The 23,790-nt window shown below is 36.4% G+C and overlaps 2 protein-coding genes across 2 annotated transcripts; both read right to left on the minus strand.

Moving 5' to 3' along the window:
• Positions 1-1,949: 1,949 nt before the first annotated feature.
• Positions 1,950-9,030, minus strand: cd5 (CD5 molecule). The gene is made up of 7 exons (XM_079813120.1): positions 8,979-9,030; positions 8,385-8,436; positions 5,658-6,053; positions 5,338-5,457; positions 3,940-3,990; positions 3,800-3,862; positions 1,950-2,465 (listed from the first exon to the last, which is right to left on the minus strand). Exons 2-7 carry the CDS (start codon positions 8,434-8,436, stop codon positions 2,383-2,385), a joined length of 765 nt encoding a protein of 254 aa, XP_079669246.1. The 5' UTR covers positions 8,979-9,030; the 3' UTR covers positions 1,950-2,382.
• Positions 9,031-10,418: 1,388 nt separating this feature from the next.
• On the minus strand, positions 10,419-23,786 carry vps37c (VPS37C subunit of ESCRT-I). Its single transcript, XM_079813118.1, has 5 exons — positions 23,287-23,786; positions 22,755-22,863; positions 19,990-20,161; positions 18,054-18,136; positions 10,419-12,856 (listed from the first exon to the last, which is right to left on the minus strand). Exons 2-5 carry the CDS (start codon positions 22,845-22,847, stop codon positions 12,230-12,232), a joined length of 975 nt encoding a protein of 324 aa, XP_079669244.1. The 5' UTR covers positions 22,848-22,863; positions 23,287-23,786; the 3' UTR covers positions 10,419-12,229.
• Between the last annotated feature and the right edge of the window lie 4 nt (positions 23,787-23,790).

Below are 23,790 nucleotides of genomic sequence, written 5' to 3' on the forward strand. Positions count from 1 at the left end.
AAATACACAAAATCCTAAGAACATCATATTAACTCTTTCTCGACCTTTATCTTTAGCATTACATCTATCCTCTCTTATAGTGTGTATACTGTAACAAATTATATGATCAATAAGTTATGACAACATGTTTTAACATTGCTTTAACTCATACAAGAACAAGAAAGTTTCTGTTCAAGAAAGTTATACAAGATTCAACTCGGTTTTTTTGTCAGTTTAATGCAATTTAAGTTGAAATGATTTAAACATCCAAGTTGATTGTACTTAAAATTTTAAATTTACTGACATTTCATTAATATCATGAAATTTTGGTCAATAAAGACATTCAGTATGCTGTTCAGTGTTTTTTTTTCTTCCAATTTGGTATGTTTGCACAAAGTTTACAGTCAAAAATAAGAACTTTATAATAGTAATTTCGAATTTCAGTTTAATTTCCATGTTGAGTTAACTTAAATATTTAAGTACAATTAAAATTAACACCACGTTTAGTGAATTTAACAATTTAAATACAGTCAACGTGACCACCAAGTTAAGTGAACTTAAATGTACAAGTTCTGGGAGACGAGTTTACTCAATCAGTTGAGTTCAGTCAACTTATTTTCAGTCTTAAAAATAAGCAAAACTGCTGAATTTTCATGGTTTTCACTTTTATAAGCATCAAGCTCGATTCATTTACCCAAATTATTTAACTTGAGGTGAAAAATGAAACTTTCTAAGGGCATCAATAATTTGATTAAAATGCCAATGTTTTAATATTCACTTTCTGCACAATTTATTAAACTTTTAGCTTTAAACGGTTAAGCTTGTGTGATGAATATTATTTTTTCTTTAGATTTCTTTCTCTCTGATGGGAATAATAGAACCCCAGAAGGATTATTATCCAACATAGTCAAGATTAACAGTCTGACTATGTTGGATAATGCAAAATATGTATGTGAAAATAGACTGAATGCAGGTAACAAGCAGGTTTGATGTCAGTGTCAAAAAGTGGTGAGAGAAGGAGAAATGACGAATGGATGCACTAGATATTTTTCCCAGTGTGGTCTCTTTGTTAATCTGTGGATGTAATCTGTTGTCATCTGTCATTGTTCCCTGCTGGAACCTCATTTAAACTACAGATTTAATCCTTCACTCTGACCTGAGGATGAGGAGGAGACGACACTTATCCACCCACCCACCCACACACACACGCAACACACTCTCTCCCACCAAACCTGCTGTTGTGCTCCCTCGGCTGTGTATTTGTTCTCACAATGAACAGAGACTAAAGCGGTTGCCACATATAAGCAATGAAAAATAATGAACAGAACTGAAGAAAAAAAACTTGAAATGCCGTGCGTGAAAACACATACTGGGAGATTTTGGGCAAAAACCCTCCAAGCTTTTTAACTTTCTCTCTCACTGGTGCACTTAGAAAGAGAGTTTCACTTATCTACCATCAGTCAGACGAGACATAAGATTTTAAGCTGTTGTGATATTAAAACCCTCTATGAGTGCAGTATTAAAAATCAACTGGGTCACAAAGAGAGAGAGAGAGAGAGAGAGAGAGAGAGAGAGAGAGAGAGAGAGAGAGTGGAGAAAATATTGAAAGAAAAAAAGAAGGAAATGGGAGAAAAGAAAGAAAAGACAAAGAAACAGAGTGAAAAGAATAAGCAGATGCAGTCTACAGTATATTTAGAGCATGAGCGACAGAAATAACACAAACAGGAAGTCAATAGAATTACGACAGGAAACCACATTGCTGCAAAATTGTGCATTAACACATTCCCTCTTCCAACCTTTACATTGCTTCCATGTTACCTCAGAAGAAGAAATTTCTCATTAAAGCTCAAACAAAACTATGCTCTATCATGTAGTGTTCAACTTATTTACAGTATATCCAATTTTATCCTGATTCTGCACCCAAGTCAAAAGTCACGAAAGATCTAAATTATTTTCTTTTTAGTTTATTTAAAAGTATTCATACTCCAAATCAAAAATCAATCACTTGTATAAATAAACAAAAAAAGCCAGTCTTTCAGGACATAAAATCCAATTTTGTTTCTGGCAATTTAGAAAACAATATATAACAAGCATTTACAGCAAAATCAAGTAATTACAAAACATTTAAAAAAAAATAATAATAATAAAATGAAGCCTGCTATGCAATACAAAGTAAGCACTTTGGTGGTTACGTTGAGACTAATTTATGTATTTTTTTCATTCTATCCTAGATTTCTCAGCTGTACTTCTCAAACATATTTACACCTTTCTCGACTTGGCAAAGGACAGCTCAAACCAACCAAATCCGCACAACACAAGACTGCTGATTCTAGACGAGACTGACGAGAGAGGTCTGCTCAGGGTCAGTAAACACACTCTTAAGACTTTCATGAGCACAGGCCTTCAGTTGTAGCTGTACGAGTCATAGTCACTGTTTCTGTTGGATGAGGGCTCCCTGCTCGTGTTTACCGTCAGCCTCTCCAAACCTGACAACACAGGGAAAAAGAAGAATTGTCACCAGTGTGTGCATGGCCTTTTCACGAATATGGTCAGCCAAATGGTCAGTAACCATTAACCTCAGCTGTTTTACACTGCAAAAAATGCTTTTCTTGCTTACTATTTTTGTCTTGTTTCCAGTCCAAATATAACAAAAAAAATCTTAAATCAAGATGCATTTACTAGATGAGTATATTAGATGAGATATTATGTCTCGTTTTCTGGGGAAATAAATCAAAAGTGAGTTTTTGCTTAAAAACGCTAAATTATCTGCCAATGGGGTAAGAAAAATGATCTTAATTCAAACATTGACAAGATTATGTTTCTTACCGGAAAAAAGAAAACATACTTGTTTTCTGAGGAATTTTCCCAGAAAACAAGACATAATATCCTAAGGCATTTTACTACTTTAGTAAAGGCATCTTGATTTAAGAATTTATAGATATTTGGACTGGAAACAACTAAGTGTACTTTCTATTCATTTTATATGGTTTCCAATTTTTGCAACATTGTTAACAAAAAGTCAGTTTTTAACATTAAATAAACATTATTATTTTTTTTTTTTAATGGTCGTTTAGCCTAAAATAAGCCCTACTGTCATTTGGGACAAAATGTATTTATATATATATATATATATATATATATATATATATATATATATATATATATATATATATATATATATATATATATATATATATATATATATATATATATATATATATATATATATATATATATATATATATATATATATATATATATATTTTTTACTAGAGCAGTATATAACACGAGCAGTATATACGAGCAGTATATATATATACTGTAAACACGAGCAGTATATATATATATATATATATATATATATATATATATATATATATATATATATATATATATATATATATATATATATATATATATATATATATATATAAATTAGTTAGTATATATATAAATTAGTTTTTTCCTCACTGAACTAAAGATCTATAGATTATGTCAAAAAAATATTACATTATTGCATGATTTTAACTGTTGTCGAGAAAGAAGGTCAAGGTCAAATTTGATGATAGTCCATGATTTAGATACTTATATGCAAAGTTAATTTTATGTTAGATAATAGTTTAATCTAACATATCCAATAGATCTCACGACCAAAAAAAGCACACACGTGTTTTGAATGAAAGCAGTTTGAATGAAATCCCAATACATCATAATACTCAATTCGTCATTATGTAATTGAGTGAAAGAACATGAATGTGAGTGAGAGATTAATAGAAAGAGTCCAGAATGGTAAAATAGAGAGAAGGAGAGAGAGACTCACCAGGAAAGGACTGTCTCTTGAGTGTGTTGTTGTTTGGGGGACCTTGACCTCTGTGATAGGACACTTAAAGAAGAGAGATAAAATGCTGAATGTTTTCTCACTACCCAGTCATGAATGTGTTGATGTGTGAAATGACTCACCACTCTGACTCTGAGTCGGGCCAATCCAGCGATTCTGCCGTTTTTGTGAAACTGCATCAAATCAGGTACAAATAGTCAAATTAGACATTTAACTTTGGATTTTAAAAGATTCAGTTACAGGAAAATGTCAGTTTCGAACAGTTTTTATTTAAGTGTAGAGCCCGAACTATTTTAGTCGGTCTTGCATTACATAAAGTGGGATTCAAATGCCTGAGAGCATAGTGAAAATGCTTTTACAAATTATGTTGTAAGAAAAACAATTTGAGTGAAAGATTGAGTTCATTCACTCAAGCTGCATAAACTCCACCTGCATGATTTCTACAAAAAACGTATTATGCTTTAATGGAAGAAGAACATCTGTCCCAAAGAGTTCACATGATCACGCTCACTAATTTGCTTAGACTTGATTAGCGACCTATAAAGAGTGCAGAATCTGAAATATTTCTTCTCCATTTTACATCATAATGTTTCTTTGTTTAAATTTCTCATCTTAAAATCAGATTTTGGTAACACTTTGCAATAAGGTGCCATTAGTTAACATAAGTAAACTAACGTGGTTACACTTTATTTTACGGATTCATTGTTACAGTGTAATTATATATTTGAGTACTGAGTAATATTAATTATGTACATTTACTTAATATAGGGTTAGGGTAGGATTAGGGCTTGGTTGAGGGTTAGTTAGTTGCATGTAATTATGCATAATTTACTGTTGTTACAATGGTAAGTACATGTAACATATGTAACAAGGACACTGTAAAATAAAGTGTTGCCACTAACGTTAACTAACATTGAGGAATACATTTGTTATAGTATTTATTAATCTTTGTTAATGTTAGTTCATGTTAGCTCAGGACCTTTAAATAATATTACAATATACAACATCTGATTTGAATAATGTATTGGTAAATGTTAAAATTAACATTAACTAAGATAAATACATGCTTTAGAAGTATTTTCAGTGTTAGTTAATGTTAACTAATGTAGTAACTAATGTTAACAAATGTAACGGGTTACACTTTATTTTAAGGTGTCGTTGTTACAGTGTAATTACATATTTAAGTACTGAGTAATATTAATTCTTACTATAGGGTTATGGTAGGATTAGGGCTTGGTTGAGGGTTAGTTGCATGTAATTATGCATAATTTACTGTTATTACTATGGTAAGTACATGCAAAGTGTAACAAGGACACTGTACAATAAAGTGTTGCCATGGAACCTTACTGTAAAGTGTTACCCAGATTTCCAATGCAACCTTAGTTTTTTTGGACTGTATAAAACATCTCTAAGCAAACACAGAGAAATTGTGAATGTTGCATGTGCCTGCATATATAAACATGTACATTTTTATAGGTAATGTGAGATAAAAGACATGCTCGTTGGCTTCACTGACTCACATCTTTTACGGATGGCTTTGTACGTGGGCCGACTGTACTTAACCAGAATGACTCCCAACATCAAGAAAATGAATATGCCAATTATTGCTTTATAAGCAGCCAACTCGCTTCCCAGAGTATCTGAGAAAATGTGGGAAGGGAAAAAAAATTACGCGTTATTCAAAATGCACAGCATATAGGGTTAACAATTGTTTTGTCTATGAAACCTGATATAAGAAAAAAAAAAAAAAAACATCAAGAGAAACATTCCAACATACAGAAGTTATAGAATGCATAAAGTAAAACTCTTCTCTAGAAAAGAAAAAAACGCACACACATACCTTCACAACTGATTTGCAGGCCTGAGCAGTTTCTATTGATTAACGTCATATTGCTTAAGAGCTCAAGACCGCGATCCATATTTTTGGATACGGGCATTTTCAATTCCTTGAAGTCTCCACATCTCATGTCCTTACACAGTTCACTCCACCAGCTGTTTGATATGAATTTGCTGTAGCATAAAGGGACTTTACTCTGATTCGGGTAATACAGGTACAGCCAACCCTCACATGCACTCTCTTTATTCCTGACCCTCAGCCGGGCCAGAACAGACTGAGTGATATAATGGATGGTTTTCGGACATGGGGTCTCAATGGATGTCGTATGATTAATGACATGTGTGGTTGATGTTGAGGAGGTTGTGGTGGTGATGTTTGTGTCATCAAATGTTCCTTCTCCTGTAAACACACGTAGACATAAATTACTTTCCTGACAATGTTGGAACATTTGAAAATGTTGGAATACTAAAATCATTCTTCTAGTTTGGAAATAAACACAATTCCAATCATTTAGAACATTTTAAGTATTAAATGCAAATGAAAGAAACTTTAGTTAATTAAGCTACTGCTGAAGAGAATGTATATACGTGTACACGCATGTACACTAATTTGATTGCAGTTGATATGCTGTCCTGTGCTCTTATTTTATCACACAGCAAGACATCGCTTTAGTTGTGATATTATATTTCTAATACAGTGTGCTACCAATATTCTCCAACTCGTCACTCTCAATAACATCTCACTAACATATTATATTTTAAGAACTCTAGAACTTTATGTGACATTTTGCATGTAAAATATGGCATATTTTTAATAATGTATTAGATGATGTTAAAATTAACATTAACTAAGATAAATAACGCATTATTCAAGCATCAAAATGGTATGTTACTGAGGTCGGAGACCAGATAGCTGGATCATTTGCACTCATTATGCATTTGCACTTTTTGCACTGTGCTCGAAGGCATTCACACACTTTGCACATTTGATTGCACGATTGCTTGATCCCTATTGCACTCTGCAAACATAGATGACTATTCAGAATCAGGTCCTTAACGGATCTACAATTTGGATGACCAAAAATCACCAAATATATATATATATATATATATATATATATATATATATATATATATATATATATATATATATATATATATATATATATATATATATATATATATATATATATATATATATATATATATATATATATATATATATATATATATATATATATATATATATATATGCGTATTTGCATAAAAACATGAAATTTAAGCAATGAAATGAGTGGAAAAACGTAAAATGAATAATATATATTATATTACACATTTTAATTGCAAAATGTATTTAAGTTATATATATATATATATATATATATATATATATATATATATATATATATATATATATTCTAATGTACAATGCCTAACATATTTTTACGACATACAATTAAAAAAATAGATGATTTTCACTTTTCACTGGATCGTAATTAAGAAAGTGTCCTTGCTGAATAAATATTTACATTTATTTTTGATTGAAAACAAAAATATTTCAAAAGCTCATTCACTAGTGCTGGGGTTAAATATGTTAAATGGTTTAGGGTTAGGGTTAGTTTATACTCGAGCACAACTCCTTTGAATTTTTTTCAGACGGTTTTGTTTATGTCTTCTTATTTTCCTAAACTAAATGGTCAAATAATGTGTATTGCACTCTTAAAATATATAATTCATTTAGACAAAAATGTAATTTGGCGTGATTTACCTCTTTAACGGTAGGCAAAGTAATTGTTCCATGATTCTTGCCATTTTTTAGCAAAGCCAAGGTTGTTGTTTTTTTTTTTTTTTTTAAGACATCTTTACAAAATGGGATAACTGATTAAATGCTACCACTGCACATTCAAAAATGACATAGTAAAAGGGTCTACTCTCTTATGGAAGACCCAAGATTGAAGTATGCAGAATGCAGGAAAAATTAAAACCTTTCATGGATAAAAAGAAGAGTTTTTGCGAGGATGACCCATATACTGAATTCACGCGCATTAAATCAATCATATTAAATAGATAGCTTGCAACAATGTTAAAATATGCATGTTGACATCCGTTTGCAGTAAATATGGAGTTAGGAGTAAGAATTTAATAGAATAATAAAACATATTTTGTAAAGACACTAGCACTCATTTTGTAATGCATTCTTGCAGGCCCTGAAGTTTTATTTATGTTGATATTCATTATTGCTCTATTTTTAACAAATACTATGTTCAACTATATAATACACAATGTTGTGACTGAAAGCATCTGAATATTCTAGTCAGTGTAATATTAAAGTTGATGATACACAGGGCCACTTTTTTGAGCAATGTTGCCGTCAACGGACAACCAGGTGAGACACAGGGCCCACGACCGATCTTAAGTATCCAGATAGAATTGTTTTGCCCATTCTCAATGGGAACGTGCCCAAGCAACATCGCTCGGCAACATTACTCAAAAAAGCTGCCCCGTGTATCATCACCTTAAGTGTTGTTCCTTGGTCCATTTTGTCTTGCTCATATATTAAATCTATATATTAAAGTATTAAACTGACTGATAAAACTCTAACTGTACATCAGCATCTACAACTGACTACAGATATTTTCTGCAGAGCAGATCATATATGTAACTGTACATACATCATATAATATAAGAGCACAACAATGAAGTATATTTAGAGAATAATCAATTTACTTACGAACACCAAGGAGCAGGAGCGCCGTAAGAGTCATCAGCAGAGAGTTTTCCATCTGGCAGAAGGTTGTGCCAAACATTTAGAGCTTCATTTAACTGAACAAAGTAAGACTCTATGCACTCAAACTGATAACAGGCCCAGAGGTCAAATCAATGACCTTTGGTACACTAGAAACCGGTGCTTTTTGCTAGATATAATTTTATGTTTCATTTTGTTTTCCTCTTCCTTTCAAGGGTCTGGTTCAGATCAAGCAAAATAACAAGCAACCATGACTATATTTAAATATATAGCCTGAGTTATCAGAAGCCTATGGCAAAGATTTCAAATCGTACCATGACTTATGCCACAATAAACAAGAACTTATCATTCACTACAATGACACAGTCATTTGTTGACCGGACTACCTTTTAAATTAGATCATTGTTTATGATATTGTCTTAGATACGTTACAATACGACTCTTGTTTTTCATTGACAACTGTCTTCACTTCTCTGCTTCAACAGTGTTTTGAAGTTTTTTTTCCTCAAAGAGCATCAAACATCTACGAAACACCACGACTTCTAACCAGCTTTTTAAGTATATATTATCAGATCTTACCTTATCTGTGACTGACAAGAACAAATGTGTGCAGCAAGTGACAAGAAAAATTAAGTGAAAGGAAATTAGCAGAGGTGTGGAGCTACTATCTTCATTCCCCGCCCCCATCCTCTCTCTCTCTCCATGTAGAGCGTGTCTTTTATTCTCAAGTGTTGTTTGATTGCACATTGCACTGCTTCCTCACTTCAAAGAGAGCAGCAAACAAAAAAAATGAAGAAAAGTATGAAACAAAAAATGTGTGTGGGTATGTAGGAGGAGAAAAATGTGATAAGTAGTGATATTGTCTAACTTGATGATGTAAAAAAAAAAAAGCCTATATCTTTTAAAACAAAAGTTAAAAAAAATGCTGGAAAATTCTCATCTAAAAATGACAGATGGTTGGCGGCATAAACAATCAGTAAAAATCCGCATATTCAAAACCGAAAATCGTTCTTTTTTGCATACAGGAACTGAGTCTCTTGTGGTGTACGGCACACTGAAAATGTTCATGCAAGTTTCGCAGAGATGATTAATCGTGCTCGTAGGAATCAACTGCGAGTGCCGTGGCAAAGAAGTAAGGCTGTAAAACCACCGATATCCACATCTATCCTTTCATTTCACTGTTACTCATATCTTCTTTTCATTCACAATCTTTCCCAGACGCCTCTCTCCCTCCCTCACTCTCTCTCTCGGTCTTTCTCAGGTGTCGCCGGGGTTGGTTTACCATATCGTACAGTCGGTGAGAGACCCGTAAAGACTGGTTTTTGTACTTGTACAAAAAAAATCCCCCAACACCCTCTTGAAACTCTCGTCTATGATTCAATATGAACGGAATTTAAACAGCCTGCAAAAGTGAGTCAATGAGCTCCCATTTGTCTTCTCGTAAATTTGTGAAAACATTGGCTTTGGGTGATCCTCAAAAAAAAAAACAATTAATTACCGTTCATAAGTCAATGGGCTCGGTAAAGTCTCTTATGATCATCAAGGAGGCTGCATTTATTTGATCAAAAATAGTCAAAACGGTAATATTTTGAAAAATGTCTGTTTTCCAGTTTAACATTTTAAAAATGTAATTTATTGCATTTGATGGCAAAGCTGAACTTTCAGCATCATTCCTCCAATCTTCAGTCACACGATCCTTCAGAAATCATGATGATTTAGTGCTCAAGACACTATTATTATCAGTGTTGAAAACTGTTGTGCTGCTATTTTTGTGGAAATTATAATTTTTTTTCAGGATTCTTTGAAGAACAGAAAATTCAAAAGAGCAGCATTTATTTTAAATATAAATCTTTTTCTAACACTATAAAACGTCTTTACCTTCACTTTTGATCATTTTATCCTCGCTGAATGAAAGTATTAATTTCTTAAATTTTTTATAACCCCAAACCTTTTGTACTTTTACAACTATTACTACTACTACTAACAAAAAGTCTGAAAATAATTCCAATCAACACAGAAATCAGATCAACTTCAGTGTTTAATAATCACACCCGAAAAAAAGGACAATAAAAATAAAAATACACTTTTAACAGGCTACAGTCATCACAACCAATGCAATAGAATCTCTTTCCTCTAATGCTGCAAATCAATGTGCTAATAAAATTTTCATCCCATTTTTTCCCCTCTCATCCTCGTGTCGTATCACCCCTCTCCCTCGCTCCAGGTGCTGGGGAGGGAACCTAAACGTGGGGGTTTTGCTACAAACCTGAGTCTTAATTACTGAGTTCATGAATTAGACAAAGCCACCCGAGGCTTGATTGAGGATGCCTCTGGTTTTGAATTGCTTTAAAGTACAAAAATAAAGAGTGTGACCCCGCACGCCTATTCTAAAGCGGACAGTTCGAAGGCCCCGCTCCCTGCTCCTGTTGCCAAAGAGTTCGGGGCTGTTAGTGTGGAGTGCTAGTGTGAATCACATGGTCCTGCGGTTGACCAACAAGGAGACCTCAGTTAGGTGGCGCTTTTACAGAACTAAACAACACCTCATAATGACACGCACAGGCCGTTGTGTTGGGTAGGCCTACACTTTTGTATTTATACAGTGGGGTGTTAATGAGGCAGAATCTGAAGGTGGGCTCAAATCAAACCACAAATAAAGAGTAAACGCTCTTGATCCGAGTTCAGTCCGAACCACATTATGATTCTGATGGCAATATGCCTCTCTGAAAGAGGGTGGCTGGCTGTGCAAGACCATCAAATGCCTCAAATGTGTCTAAATTCAAAGTGTAAAATATGCAGTCACGCATTCGTCTGCATAGTTTTACCACAAAAGGTTTCTTTTTACCTTAACGGTAGGTGCTGAATGCTATATTTACTATGAAAGCATGTTATGTAGCGCCTATTTCCTTTGCATATGCTCTGTGCTATGTTATGCTTCACCTGCCCCACCAAATTCTGTGCTATAACAGATAGATATGTCTATATTAATATGTCCCTTGTTCTCCGTTTTCCCTTTAATATTAGTTTAATTTGTTGAGTACACTGTCCTCACTATAGACTATTCCTTCTGATCAGTGTCGAGCGGTATTTCAAATAAATGGAGTGAAAGGGTGTAAAGGAAAAAAGAGGGAGCAAAAGAGGTATCGAGAGGGTTGGGAGTGATTAGTTGGTGCATTGGTACACTATGCATTCGTAACAGGGCGCATTGCACCCATTGATATGGATTTCAGATCTGCACACATGGAAGTTGTCTAAATTTATTTATGATAAAGAATAAGCTCGGCTTTATTAAGGAGTTTTCATCCATGATAGAATGCAAAATGGTGCTGTGCTTTCTGGATTGACTCTGTCAACAAGGATTGATATAGACAAGAAGAAAAAGCCAAAGGCTAATGTAACGCCTCCATGTAGTGTGGGCGTGTTTTTTCTCGGTAAAATGTTGATAAAATGTGTGGAATGAACAGCCAAATAAGGCTGAGCTGTAACACAATGTTGTCAGAAAACAAAGAAAAGCATCTCGTCATTGAATATAACCAATATATCAGAGATTTTTGCAAACCGATTTGAAAACATGCTTCAAAATGGACAGAAACTGAGCCGTTTAAGACTGTACGGCCCATATTGAGTCTCTGACTGAGGTTTCATGGGGGAAACAAGCACACGCTCAATCTCAAGTGTCTTTATAAGCCTCAGACAGGAAGAGGATGTGACATGGGTACGCAAACCACAAATCTGAGGGTAGGGAAAAGGCAGAGCAGGAGGAGAAAGGAGGGAAAGAGACGAGAGGGAGGACGATGAGAAAAAGTGAAAGACAGACACACACACAGAGTGGCTCAGGAGTATGGTTGTGGTACCCCAAAACCTGGCCTATAAAGCGGTCTACCTGTGGGTGATTGGGTTGATGGCCCATGGGGGCCTGTGGGGTAGCTGTACCCTCCATATGGGAATTGAGTGGGGTATGGGGCAGGCGTGGGGCCGAACTGCCCAAACGGTGGAGCAGGAAATGGGGGTTGGGTGGGGTATGGGCAAGCGGAAGGATTAAACGCAGGCCTGGGAGCGGAGTAGCCTGTCGATGGAGGGAAGGGAGCACCCTGGCTGGGGTAGGGCTGAAACGCTGTGCTAGGGTTAGTGGTGCCCGCTGTGGAGGCTGAGGGGGGAGCAACGGGGTAGGGGGAGTAGGGGAGAGCAGAACTGCTGGCATTGGAGTGTGCATTGATTTTGGAGCTCTGCTGCTGCTGAGGCTGCTGTTGTTGCCACGGCGATGATGATCCAGCATCCTGATTGGCACAGGGTTGCGATGTCATCGTAGCATCGCCTAACCCTTTGCTTTTTTGGCAGAGAATTTCTTGCAGCTTTTCAATGCGCACTCGTCTCGTGTGAGCAAGAGAGCGGAGGGAAAGGAAGCGTTCGAGGAAGGAGTCCAGTGATATCGAACCTTCCAGAAACTCGTCTGCTAGAACCTGAGAGAAAGAGATTATAACATTATGTAATGCTTAGGAGGTCAGTAGTTCATAAAACTTCAAATACAAATTAAAACACATATACAATACATTCAAAAGTTTGGAAACACTAAGACTTTATATTTTTGAAAGTAATTGTAACTTTTATTCACCTTAGGGTGCTTTCACACCTACCTTGTTTGGTCTGGATTTTCGGACTTTTCAGTTTGGTCCGAATCAAGATTACAGGTGTGAAATCTCCCCCGTACCACGGTCCGGACCAAACAGACGAAATTTGGTCCGACGAAAAGAGGTAGTCTCAGTCCCGATCAAACTGAACAAAGGTTCGGTTCGTTTCTATGGTTCGTACTTTCAGACCATTTACAGGAAGTAGGGATGGCTCGATACCACAATTTTGTCTTCGGTACGGTACAACAATCTAATACCGAAGTACCGATATTAAATCGATACCATACAGGGTCTGAATTTTGATGCGGGTATTGTGCATAATTTTGCTCACTCTCGCAAGTTTTGGGTTTATGAAGCGGGAAATTACCGCAAATGTTTATTATCAAATTAATCAACAAAGATTGTCACATCAATCAGTCATTTGGAAACTTTTTTGTAAGTAATTTCAGCATTACTGCGCGTCTCCATTGCTTCTGGCTTGAAAAGACATCGCACCTGCACTATAAAAGCAATCTGCGCACTCAGATTCAACACTTTCGCTTCCGTTGCGGGACAACTGACGGAAATCACTGCCCACGTCTTTTTAAACCTCGGCAATTTGAACATGCAAGCGATTTTATAGCATTTCGTAATACATATGGGATGAGAGCTCTTTGAGAGAGAGAGTTTTCTTTGCGCTCATGCCAACAACAAACACACACACACACACACACACACACACAAGCCTAAAGAGCTCGCGCATTCCAAATTAAGTTGTTTTTCCTCAGTCAAATACACACAAAATTATGTCAAAAATGTAAATCTTTAGTGAGTAGTTACATAAACACAGTTGGTTATGTCTTTCGCGGATGTAAATAGTGCAATAGTATGTGTGCAAATATTATGAGGTCTAAACGTCACTGGTTGAAACGAACGCTGGAGATTTCTTTATATTTAAACGATACGATCTTATGTATGTGCGTTAATCAGTGTTAAAAGAAAAATGTCTAAATTAGATCGTTAGAATTATGCACTCACCTGTCGATCTCTTAATGTCTTACAAGTCAGGAATTAAGTGGCAGATGCTTGGCAAGGTTTGATGGTTCTTCAGCAGTTTTATAAGCAAAGTAATTCCAAATTTCACGTCTACTCGTCTTTATTAATGAGTTTTGTGCGTGTTGAGTGAGATTCAACTGCTGTATTCATCTTGTTCTGTTGCCACATTTGCCGGTTTCGCGTCAGTTTGGGTAGCGCGCTGCCACCTAGCGGTGAACTTCGGAACAGCAGTATATACCGAAATGAGCAAAATCATGATATCGTACCGTTTGAAATAAAATATATACCGGTATTTTTGCAGCACCGGTATACCGCGCATCCCTAACAGGAAGTTCCTGTTTATTTTTAATATTATAATGTTTTTTTTTTAATTTTTTATATCTAGGCTACATTGATTATGAAAAGTGAAAAGATGCTGATCTGTCAGAGCGATCACATGCTTTGCACATGAACTGGAGCGCGTCTCAAATAAACCAGGCTACTTGTCTTACAAACATGAGAAATATGTGTTTATAAAGCTTGAAATGTACACTTTTAAACGTAACGAAAAGAAAATAGTCAAGCAATGCGCACTGTTCAATAGTGGCAACGATATGCGTCCCTTCATTCATTCTTGTCAAAGACGCCGACGTCAGACGCACGTTCGTTTACAAACCAATCAATGTCAAGATGCAGTCCACATAGATGATGACGATAGGATGCAAGTGTGTCATGTAAAGTTCTTTAGTGTGCTCGCATATTTGCAATGTGAAACCAAACCAAAACTAACCGAATGTATAAAATGTATCAAAACATGAATTTTGTACCACCAAATACTAATAAATTACTAAAAAAAATATACTGTATTATTCAAGATCTATTTTCAAAGAATAATTTTATGGATTACATAAGTCAAGATTTTCTTCATAAACTAAGTCATTACATGTTTTTCTTTAAGACTGTTTTAAGTTTCAGTCCCTCCAGAAAAACGCGATTATGCGATCGCGTGATTTAACGCATAATCAGCCAAAGTCCGCATATTCATGCGGGGGCCGCATTTTTTCAAATACGCCGCACTTTCGCCGCATAAATTGCCTATTTCCGCGTGCAAAATATGCGGGGCTATCATGATTTCATAATCCCCGCATTTTCGTTGCAAAAAAAGTCATATATATTAGCAGAAAGTTGAAAAATGTTCGTTTACTTCACACAAGAGCCGCCATTTCCGCCTATTGCCATGGGAACGTTTTGAAGTGACGTGATTACCCGACGCGAACGTCATCGAAAAGCTTCAAACCCCGTGGAGAAACCATAGATACCGGTGAAACCATGATGAAGCACAAACTCCCATTGGCCAACAAAAATAACAGCAAAAGAGCAAAGCAGTTTCCCTGTGTGCTGACTGATTTCAAAACACAGCTTTGAAGCGTTATGAATCAATGAGTCGATTCAGCGGTTTGAAGCGTTATGAATCAATGAGTTGATTCAGCGGTTTGAAGCGTTATGAATCAATGAGTCGATTCAGAGGGTTGGATCGCCAAAGTCACGTATTTCAGCAGTTTGACACGCGATCCGAATCATGAATCGACTCGATGATTCATAGCATCATGATGCTGTGTTTTGAAATCAGTCATCACTATATAAGTCGTTATTTAGTTTTTTTTGCACACAATAACTATTATCGTCGCTTCATAAAGTTATTGTAGAACCACTGTAGTGAGATGGACTTTGTAACGACGTCTTTAGTAGGCTACCTTTTATGGGTCTTGAGAGTGTACATTGTGCCAATGGAGGCCTTTCTGAGCCATCGGAATTCAACTAAAATATCTTAATTTGTGTCCAACAACATAAAGGGAAGTCATTAATGACAGAATTTTCATTTTTAGGTGAACTAACCCTTTAAGAGATTGCACTTTGTGCATTGGAAGCACTCAAATGTCTGTTTTGTATAGCGACATCTGTAAAACAGGAAGTTATTTATTAATTTTTTCAGAAGTTGTAGCATATTCCTTTTGTAAAGCTACAGAACTTGATTGACTAAATGTTTTGTAAATTTGAGCCATTATTAAGGTCTTCAATAAAACAAGATGAGAACTTAAATATTCCAGCACTTTCTGTGATGTAGTGCTTTTTTTCTCTTTCTCATCAAACCGCAGTTTTTGCAAGTTCCCGCAATTTTATCGCATTTTTTAAGAAAACGTGCCGCATAATCAAGGATTTTTGCCCGCAACAATCACAAAAAAAAGCCGCATTTTTCTGGAAGGACTGAAGTTTTGACATAAAAACGTAGATTGGTCTAATTTGAAACCAAACAGTATGACTGATTTCCCATTGACTAACCGCTAGTTGGTCAAACTAGTTCAAACTAGAATTGATGGCTTTGCCATGAATGACATGACATTTCATTTTAAAACATCATTAAAGGGGTGATGAATTGAGAAATCAACTTTCCCTTGAGCCTTTGACATATAAAAGTTCATCGTCATATAAGAATATCCTGTAAGTTTTGGAGCTGAAAACTTCCTTGTTTGTCAAAGAAAAGCTTTTATTGACACCAGGTCCAGCAAATGATCGATTTCAGAATATGTCGACCATTGACGTCATAGAATGCAGAAACGCCGCCTCAACAGATAAATATGTACGCCTGCTTCTGTAGCCCCGCCCACCGACTCATGGAGCTCAACGGATCACGCTAACAAGCAATAAACATGCTGGTTCCAGCTCACGTGTCCAGGACATTGCGCGTTTGTTTGCTTCATTTCACCACAGAATCGTTTGTAAACAAGAGACAGGTCGAGACTGGATTTGCAGAAATATTGAGATTAAAACACAATGCTGTGCCTTCTATATTGGATCCGACAGGAACGGTGCAACACACTTATGTGAGTAAAACCTATTTTTTATATGTGATAGTATTGCATTGTTACAGATCCTGTTGATTATGTGTACATGTCTAACTGAACATTCCTTAGCACGGTGTCAGGCTGGAGAATCCTTTATTTGAGGTGCTATTGGTTCATTCGTGATCAGACTCGAACGTTATGGGCCAGGGCTCGCAAAGCCCAACGTCCTGGGCCTATGTGTTTTTCAGATGGGCTACCAAAACGTAAGCCCGGCCTGCCGACGGGCTATCTTAAATAGTGAAATAACATTCACTGTGTGTGTGTGTACGGGTCGCGGTTATTCACCGATCGGGCCGGCCAAGTAATACAAAAATAACATTCCAATCAATCACGGGTGGATGAGAGATGAATCATTGTGTTTGTTTGATAAAGGCATTTTGCGAGTCCTGTGAGCGTTTCTCCACAGGCTTTTAAAACAATTCCCACATGTACTGAAGGGAGCTGAAGCTCATTAAATGTGTTAATCTTATCCAATCCTAGCCAGTGTCTTGGGAGAGCCTCAAAACCAGGGTAAGAAATAGCCTGTAAATAATTACTTATTCATTATGATGTTTTTGAATGTAAAAACCACGTCATAAGTTGACCTCAGCCAACAGAATAAATTTTTTTTAAAAGCCAGTTCATAACCCCTTTAATATTTATTAACATATTATTTTGGATTATAATAAATTAGATTCCAATTCATTTTAGTTAAATAGCTATTTTGGTTATATTTTGATTAAATGAAATGCTACACTGGTGAACTGAAGAATGCATTATATAAAAATAAAATAAAAAAACATAAAAATGCCCTGGTGTTTCCAAACCTTTAGTTTAAACGTTAGTGTATATGAAAATACACTACATGAGTACATCAATTTAAATATACAGGATCATTATAAATGTAATTACATTCAATTTCATTATGTTAGACTATATAAAAAATATGTCAACATTATAAACTCACAGATACAGATCATTTCAATGCAAAACAGCAAGAGCAGAGTTTTTTCTCTTTCCCTTCATTGGTTTCACAGCCATACTTTGATAACAGTTTCAGCAGCAGTGAAAATGCAAGCATCAAAATGAAAAAAAATAATACAAGTTGATCATAAAAAAAGATGTTGACCGACCTCTGATTCTGCCTCTGTGTTGGCGCCCTCTGTCTGCAGACGAGACAACAGCCCCTCCGGAGACACCTGCCCCATGATACTGTCTGCAAAGTGGGACAGGGAGAGAGAGAAGCAGAAGTGAGAGAGAACGGATACATAAATAGGTTGGCTTGTAACAGAGTAAGAAACTGAAAAATGAGAACGGCTATGCAAACAAATAACTTGGTTAGATACAGTCTGTGTAATTTTTTTTAAACTAAGGAAAAAAACTGTAATTAATGAACAGAGAAAGAAAGGAGAATGAGACTAAAGAGAAGAAAGAGGTCAGACACATAGCTATTGAGTGATGTAATGTCACAGATGCAAAAAGAAGGGGGAGGAGAATGAATGCCTGAACAAAACAAGCTCATAGAACAGCACTATAGGACAAGCGTATGCACATATACAAGATTTTCTGGCTGAACAACATGTACTATTTAGAAACCCAGTAAGAATTCCTGTCTGTTCAAAGATTAATGGTTCCAGGGCGCCCGGAAGTACAGTGAAAACTGCCACTGCACTTGAACTGTAGTCTGAACAAAAGTTGAAAGAACACTTTAATTTAAATTTCACTTAATCATTGAGCTAAAAGCAGTCCTAACAACAATGGAGTCTTTCAAAAAGTTTCGGATGAGCTCGTTCTATTTTTCACACTGCCTAAGCTTTCTCTGTTACAATATTTAAAATTAGTTTTCATCAGGGCTTAAAAACGGGGAACAAAACAATCAATCGGTTCACTCCGAGCAGAATCAGTATTTTAACGTTTATGTTCATGCATTCCTTCAGTAACATTACAGTTCCCAAACCTGTTTGATTAGAATAAATACCAGTGAGTTAACGTTATTTTAAATGTTTTTCGCTTGTACTTAATACCAGAACTTGAATAGAACTTTATACTAAATAGCTTTATACTAGAGCTCGTAACTCAAACTGTCGACAAAACCTTATACAGCAGCTCCACCCGCTTCAATTGTGAATGAAGTGCTGCACACATTTTGGAGTCCGTCTCTGCTTGTTTGAAGAGCAAGGGTAAACAAAGAACTGGTTCTTTGAATATGTACTGCGTTTTCATTATTCAATAAACACAACGTTTGTAAAGGATGATGTTTAATGTATTTGAGGAGCTGAGAAGAGTGTCAGTCTGGTATTTGGCCTCTAATCAAAGCCAATACAGCCTGTGCATAGCATATCATTTTTTATAACACAAGACGGCCGAAAGAATTAAACGACAGGAAAAACTACGTGTCCACATAGCTACAATAAACTTTGCAACCTGTAAGCTGATGAAAACATTATGCTGAATTTACTGTTAATGACTGACAAAACACACATCTCAGATTTTCACTGGTGAAAAGCCTCGTAAACTCAATTTGAGCTTGATTTTGGGAAAGTGTTAATAATAACGCACACCACACACACAAGTGCCAAAATACTAACTTTGACGACATGGTGTTTAATTATTTAAAAGATAGGGCCTACATTTTTTCCTGAATAGTAGCGGTTCTACACTAACATGCAATTTTTTGCTGGTTTCAAAACGCACACCACACTGGATATTTACCTGCCATTAATTTTCTTAATACTTTAAATTAATGGTTGGTGACATATCCTCTGAAAAACTCCTGATATCCAAAAAGCTAATGCCGGCGGCTTGAGTGAGACATTTCACTCACATTTTCATAGGCCCTACTATTTGAATTCAAGATTGGTTGACTGGCAAATTAATATTAATAGCAAGATAAAATAACGTTATTAACCAGTTAATGGTCAACTACTTGCTTCTCTTTCAGAAAACCTGCTCTGAAAAACAATAAATTTCTCACCCTCTTCATTTTACATCAATTTACCCAGTATTGACTCTTGCATTCTCTTTGAAACCTTTACTTTCAAACCCAAATCAGTCCCTCTTTACTCTTACCTCTCAGGACACAGTGCTGTTGGTATTTGTCCCTCACTTCTTCTAGTTCAGTGTATTTCTCCACCAGTCGCTCTCTTTCTTTTTCAAGACGGGGCTTCATGTCTAGGTTTTGCTCGGCCAGACTGCGGTTGGCAGCCAGAGCCATCTCCCTCTCCAGCTGAATGTTCTGAATCTGAAAGAGAAGATAGATAGTGATACATGACAAAATCTACAATGCTACAGGCATTATGATGTCCACAAGGACAATCCATCCTCAGCAGGACTGTCAAGACTGTGACGTTAACTTAACGATGCTGTTAGTACGGAGTAGACAAGTGGTCATTTCCGTGTTAAGCGATGATGAGATTTCAGAATGTTTTATGTTGCCTTCACGTGCTATCTGAAATTTCCTACTGAAGTTGTGATCACTAGCTTGTCGCATTCAAGTGCTTTGTTGTCTGAAAGAACAGGAATAATGGAGGACACCAGGTTTATTCTTGCCTATTTATTGGTGAAATCTTATTAAAGCCGAAATTATGTTTAGTGTCCCATTCGTTGACAACCATATAAACATTTGCCACGCTATCTAGAATTTCGATCAAATAGGCCCAGTCCCAAATGGCACCCTAAGCACTCGCGGCTTTCCTACGAGTCCGCACTTTCGTGACATAACACCACTTTGACTGTCGGGAAGAAGTCTGCAGTGGAGCTCGATTCAGCTCGAAAGTGTGCATCGAGGGCGCATATCGACCACAAAGGGGACACTCGCGAGCACCCTTCTGACATCTAAAATGACAAATGGGACACCCTACGGTTGTGTGGACTTAACGGACATTGTAAAGGCCTTTGCACACTGAGTCCGAAATTTTCGCATGCGTTTTTTCGTATTCGTGATCCGAAAAATTTGTCACGCACAGAGACCTTGCACACTGAGTCCGATGCGTATTAATGAATGCGATACGGAAGAAAAACGCAAAACAACACAAAATGCCGTCTTCAAGTAGTGAGGATGATTTTTTTTGTCCTCTCTCTTAAAAAATGACAAAGAGGAAATATTGGGTCCATCCACTTCTGCGATTGCGTAGAGAGGAAGGAGAGTTCCACCTCCTTATCAAGGATCTGCGGATTATCCAGACCGATTCAAAGTTTACTTTAGAATGTCAGTGGCTCCGTTTGATGCTTTGCTAGCGATACTGGAGCCACATATTAAAAAGAAGACCACAAATTTCCGTGAATCAATTTATCCTGAACAGAGACTGACAGCCTCTAAAGGTATGGATCTGCACGCGCGCACACACACACACACACACACGGTTTACAGGGACTTGGTGTGCTATAATTATAGCTGTGATATAATAATATTTGTAGTATTTTTGATACAATAAAATTTGTATATATAATTGTAGGTATCTGAGCACTGGCGATTCATTCACCAGCATTGCCAGCAGTTTTAGGTTGGGCATCAGCACTGTAGATGGGAAAAACGGATGCGAAAAACGCAGAAAATCGAACCTGTTCCGATTTTTTTTTTGACGGACGAAAGTTTCGGAGGCAGTGTGCAAGCGTAATTGACATAACGTGAGGTCGAATTTATTTTTTGATGTGCGAAAATTTCGCATGCGGATTTCGGACTCAGTGTGCAAAGGCCTTAAGTCCACAAGACCGCAAAGTGCATATGAAGTGTGCCATTTGGGACAGTGCCATAAAGGCTATTTTTGCTGTGTATAAAACATACAATATGCTTCAGATGATTTATATATGTAAATATGCTTTTTAATGACAAAGTGATGGTGCTGTTGTGGAAAAAACGAATAAAGAATAGCATTTGGGACAGGAAACTAGTATTTACAATAATTCCAACAGCACATGAAGGCAGCATTAATTGTGCTGTGGAAATTAAGGTAACATGTCTAGAAAAGCAATACATAAAAATGATATAATAATATAAGCAAGTTAATCACACCACAGTATGTCTACTATACTACTGTATGTCACAAAAATTGTGCTGTTCAAATAAATGTTTTATGTCATTCCAAATAGGACTTTTTAGTACGTCAGTGCTGTGTTTATCAAAAGCATCACAAAAAAGGTGTAGAAATAATTTTCACTCAGAAATTGCAAGTAAATTAGTGAATAATTTCAAAGAAACAGCAAGTAACACATTGAATCAAGGCAAGCATTCCATTTTTATCTACTTAGTCGTACGATGCTTTTGGGAAAGGCAGCAATGATCATTCACTTTTATAGCTAAGGGTCAAAAACATTAATCCAATGTTTTTGAGACTGTTGAAAGTCTCTGTCCTTAATTGTATTTTTTGTAAGGCAGATTACAGGTCATCGAAATACTGATGAGAACGACAACATATACCTCACATTTATTATGGAAGTACAAACCAATCTTCTACTCCGCCAAAGCTCTGACGTATCTTTTATGTTCTCATATAGTCAATCCATAATAATTTGTAGAAGTAGATGCAAGGCCTTTTAATCGATCAACATTAGACACACCAACATTAATCGATTTGGGCGGTATGGCAGACAAGGAAGAAGTTTAGTAGATAAGACTCGGACTACTTATTACAAAAAACTTTGGTGCACAAGTCTTAAGGACTTCTGCTAAGACACCATTCCCTTTCATTGCATGGAAGAGAGGAGCATGAACACCCATACTAACATCTCCTTTGGTGTTCCACAGCGGAAGGAAAATGATATGGGTTTGGAACAACATGAAGGTGAATAATAATGACAGAAGTATCTACAAAGATTCATCCTCCTCATCATCTTACCTCATCAGACTCAAGTGCCATAGACTCCACCCGCTCCGTGTTGTCCAGCAAATTCTGCAACTCGGACTGGCTGAGGTCTTGAAGCTTCTCCATTGATTTGCTAGGACAGCTGAGGGTCAACAACAATGTTTACTACTCTTTGTGAATAATATAGTTATTACATTACAGCTCATCATATTCATAAGGCCAGTATACCATTGGCATCTCATATTGTGTGCCATGGAAGAAGGTAAGTTATACAGGTTCGTAACAACATGAGTAGCCTAAATACTGGCAGAATTGTAGTTTTTGAGTAAACGATTCTTTTAAGTTGAACTACGCTAGCAGTGAATACTTGGTAAGTGTCATTGTTTGGACATCAAACCACTACTGGAAGACTGACAGGTCATCTGGACCACCTATGGCAGTCATCGCTCAATCAGACAGTGCATGTAACAGTGGACTACTGAAAAGTATTGCGAAGAATTATGCTATTAAAACTAAGATTAACTCTATCGGCTTGTTATATTTGAAAGAATACCCCAATACTTACAAGGTACAAGCAAATCAAAGTCCTCTCCGCAGGGTGCTCATGGAAAAACATCAAACTTAATTGGAAGCTAGTGACGTCAAGATGTAGACGGAAGCGCTGAGACTGACAACTAACGTTACCTCGCGAGCGTCTTCAGTGTTAAAACCCACTTTTAGCGAGAAACACGTACGAGACAGTATCGATGCGAGGTGTCGCGCGGTAGAGTAAAAATATGTAACGTTACGCGAAATGAATCCCGGAGACTGGAATCTCCCCGCGGTTAGCTGGACGGCTAGCTTACTTAAAAGAGAGCAGTTGGGCAAGGCAGGTTGCTATTCAATACAAAACGGCGTCGGACGAAATAACAACTCAGAAAGACATAATAATATGTGCCCGGTAAAATCGCATCGATGTCATTTCGAGCAAAACAGTGCAAATAAAGGTTAATTAACGGTGTATATTTCTATTCTTAAGGGAAAGTTTCACTTCTCGTTGACAGATATAGCGGCCATCTTTGGATTGGAC

Source organism: Gobio gobio (genome assembly GCF_949357685.1).
Source record: "Gobio gobio genome assembly, chromosome: 3".
Lineage (NCBI taxonomy): Eukaryota > Metazoa > Chordata > Actinopteri > Cypriniformes > Gobionidae > Gobio > Gobio gobio.

Bases quoted from the DNA above. Each gene is read 5' to 3' on its own strand.
- cd5 (XM_079813120.1), bottom strand. From the start codon at position 8,436: ATGGAAAACTCTCTGCTGATGACTCTTACGGCGCTCCTGCTCCTTGGT. The intron at 3,991-5,337 runs GTGAGTCAGTGA...GATTTGATGCAG, and splicing joins CAAAGCCATCCGTAAAAGAT to TTTCACAAAAACGGCAGAAT. The intron at 2,466-3,799 runs GTGAGTCTCTCT...CTGTGTTGTCAG, and splicing joins CAAGAGACAGTCCTTTCCTG to GTTTGGAGAGGCTGACGGTA.
- vps37c (XM_079813118.1), bottom strand. From the start codon at position 22,847: ATGGAGAAGCTTCAAGACCTCAGCCAGTCCGAGTTGCAGAATTTGCTG. The intron at 18,137-19,989 runs GTAAGAGTAAAG...CCCACTTTGCAG, and splicing joins ACAGCACTGTGTCCTGAGAG to ACAGTATCATGGGGCAGGTG. The intron at 12,857-18,053 runs GTCGGTCAACAT...TCTTTCTCTCAG, and splicing joins ACACAGAGGCAGAATCAGAG to GTTCTAGCAGACGAGTTTCT.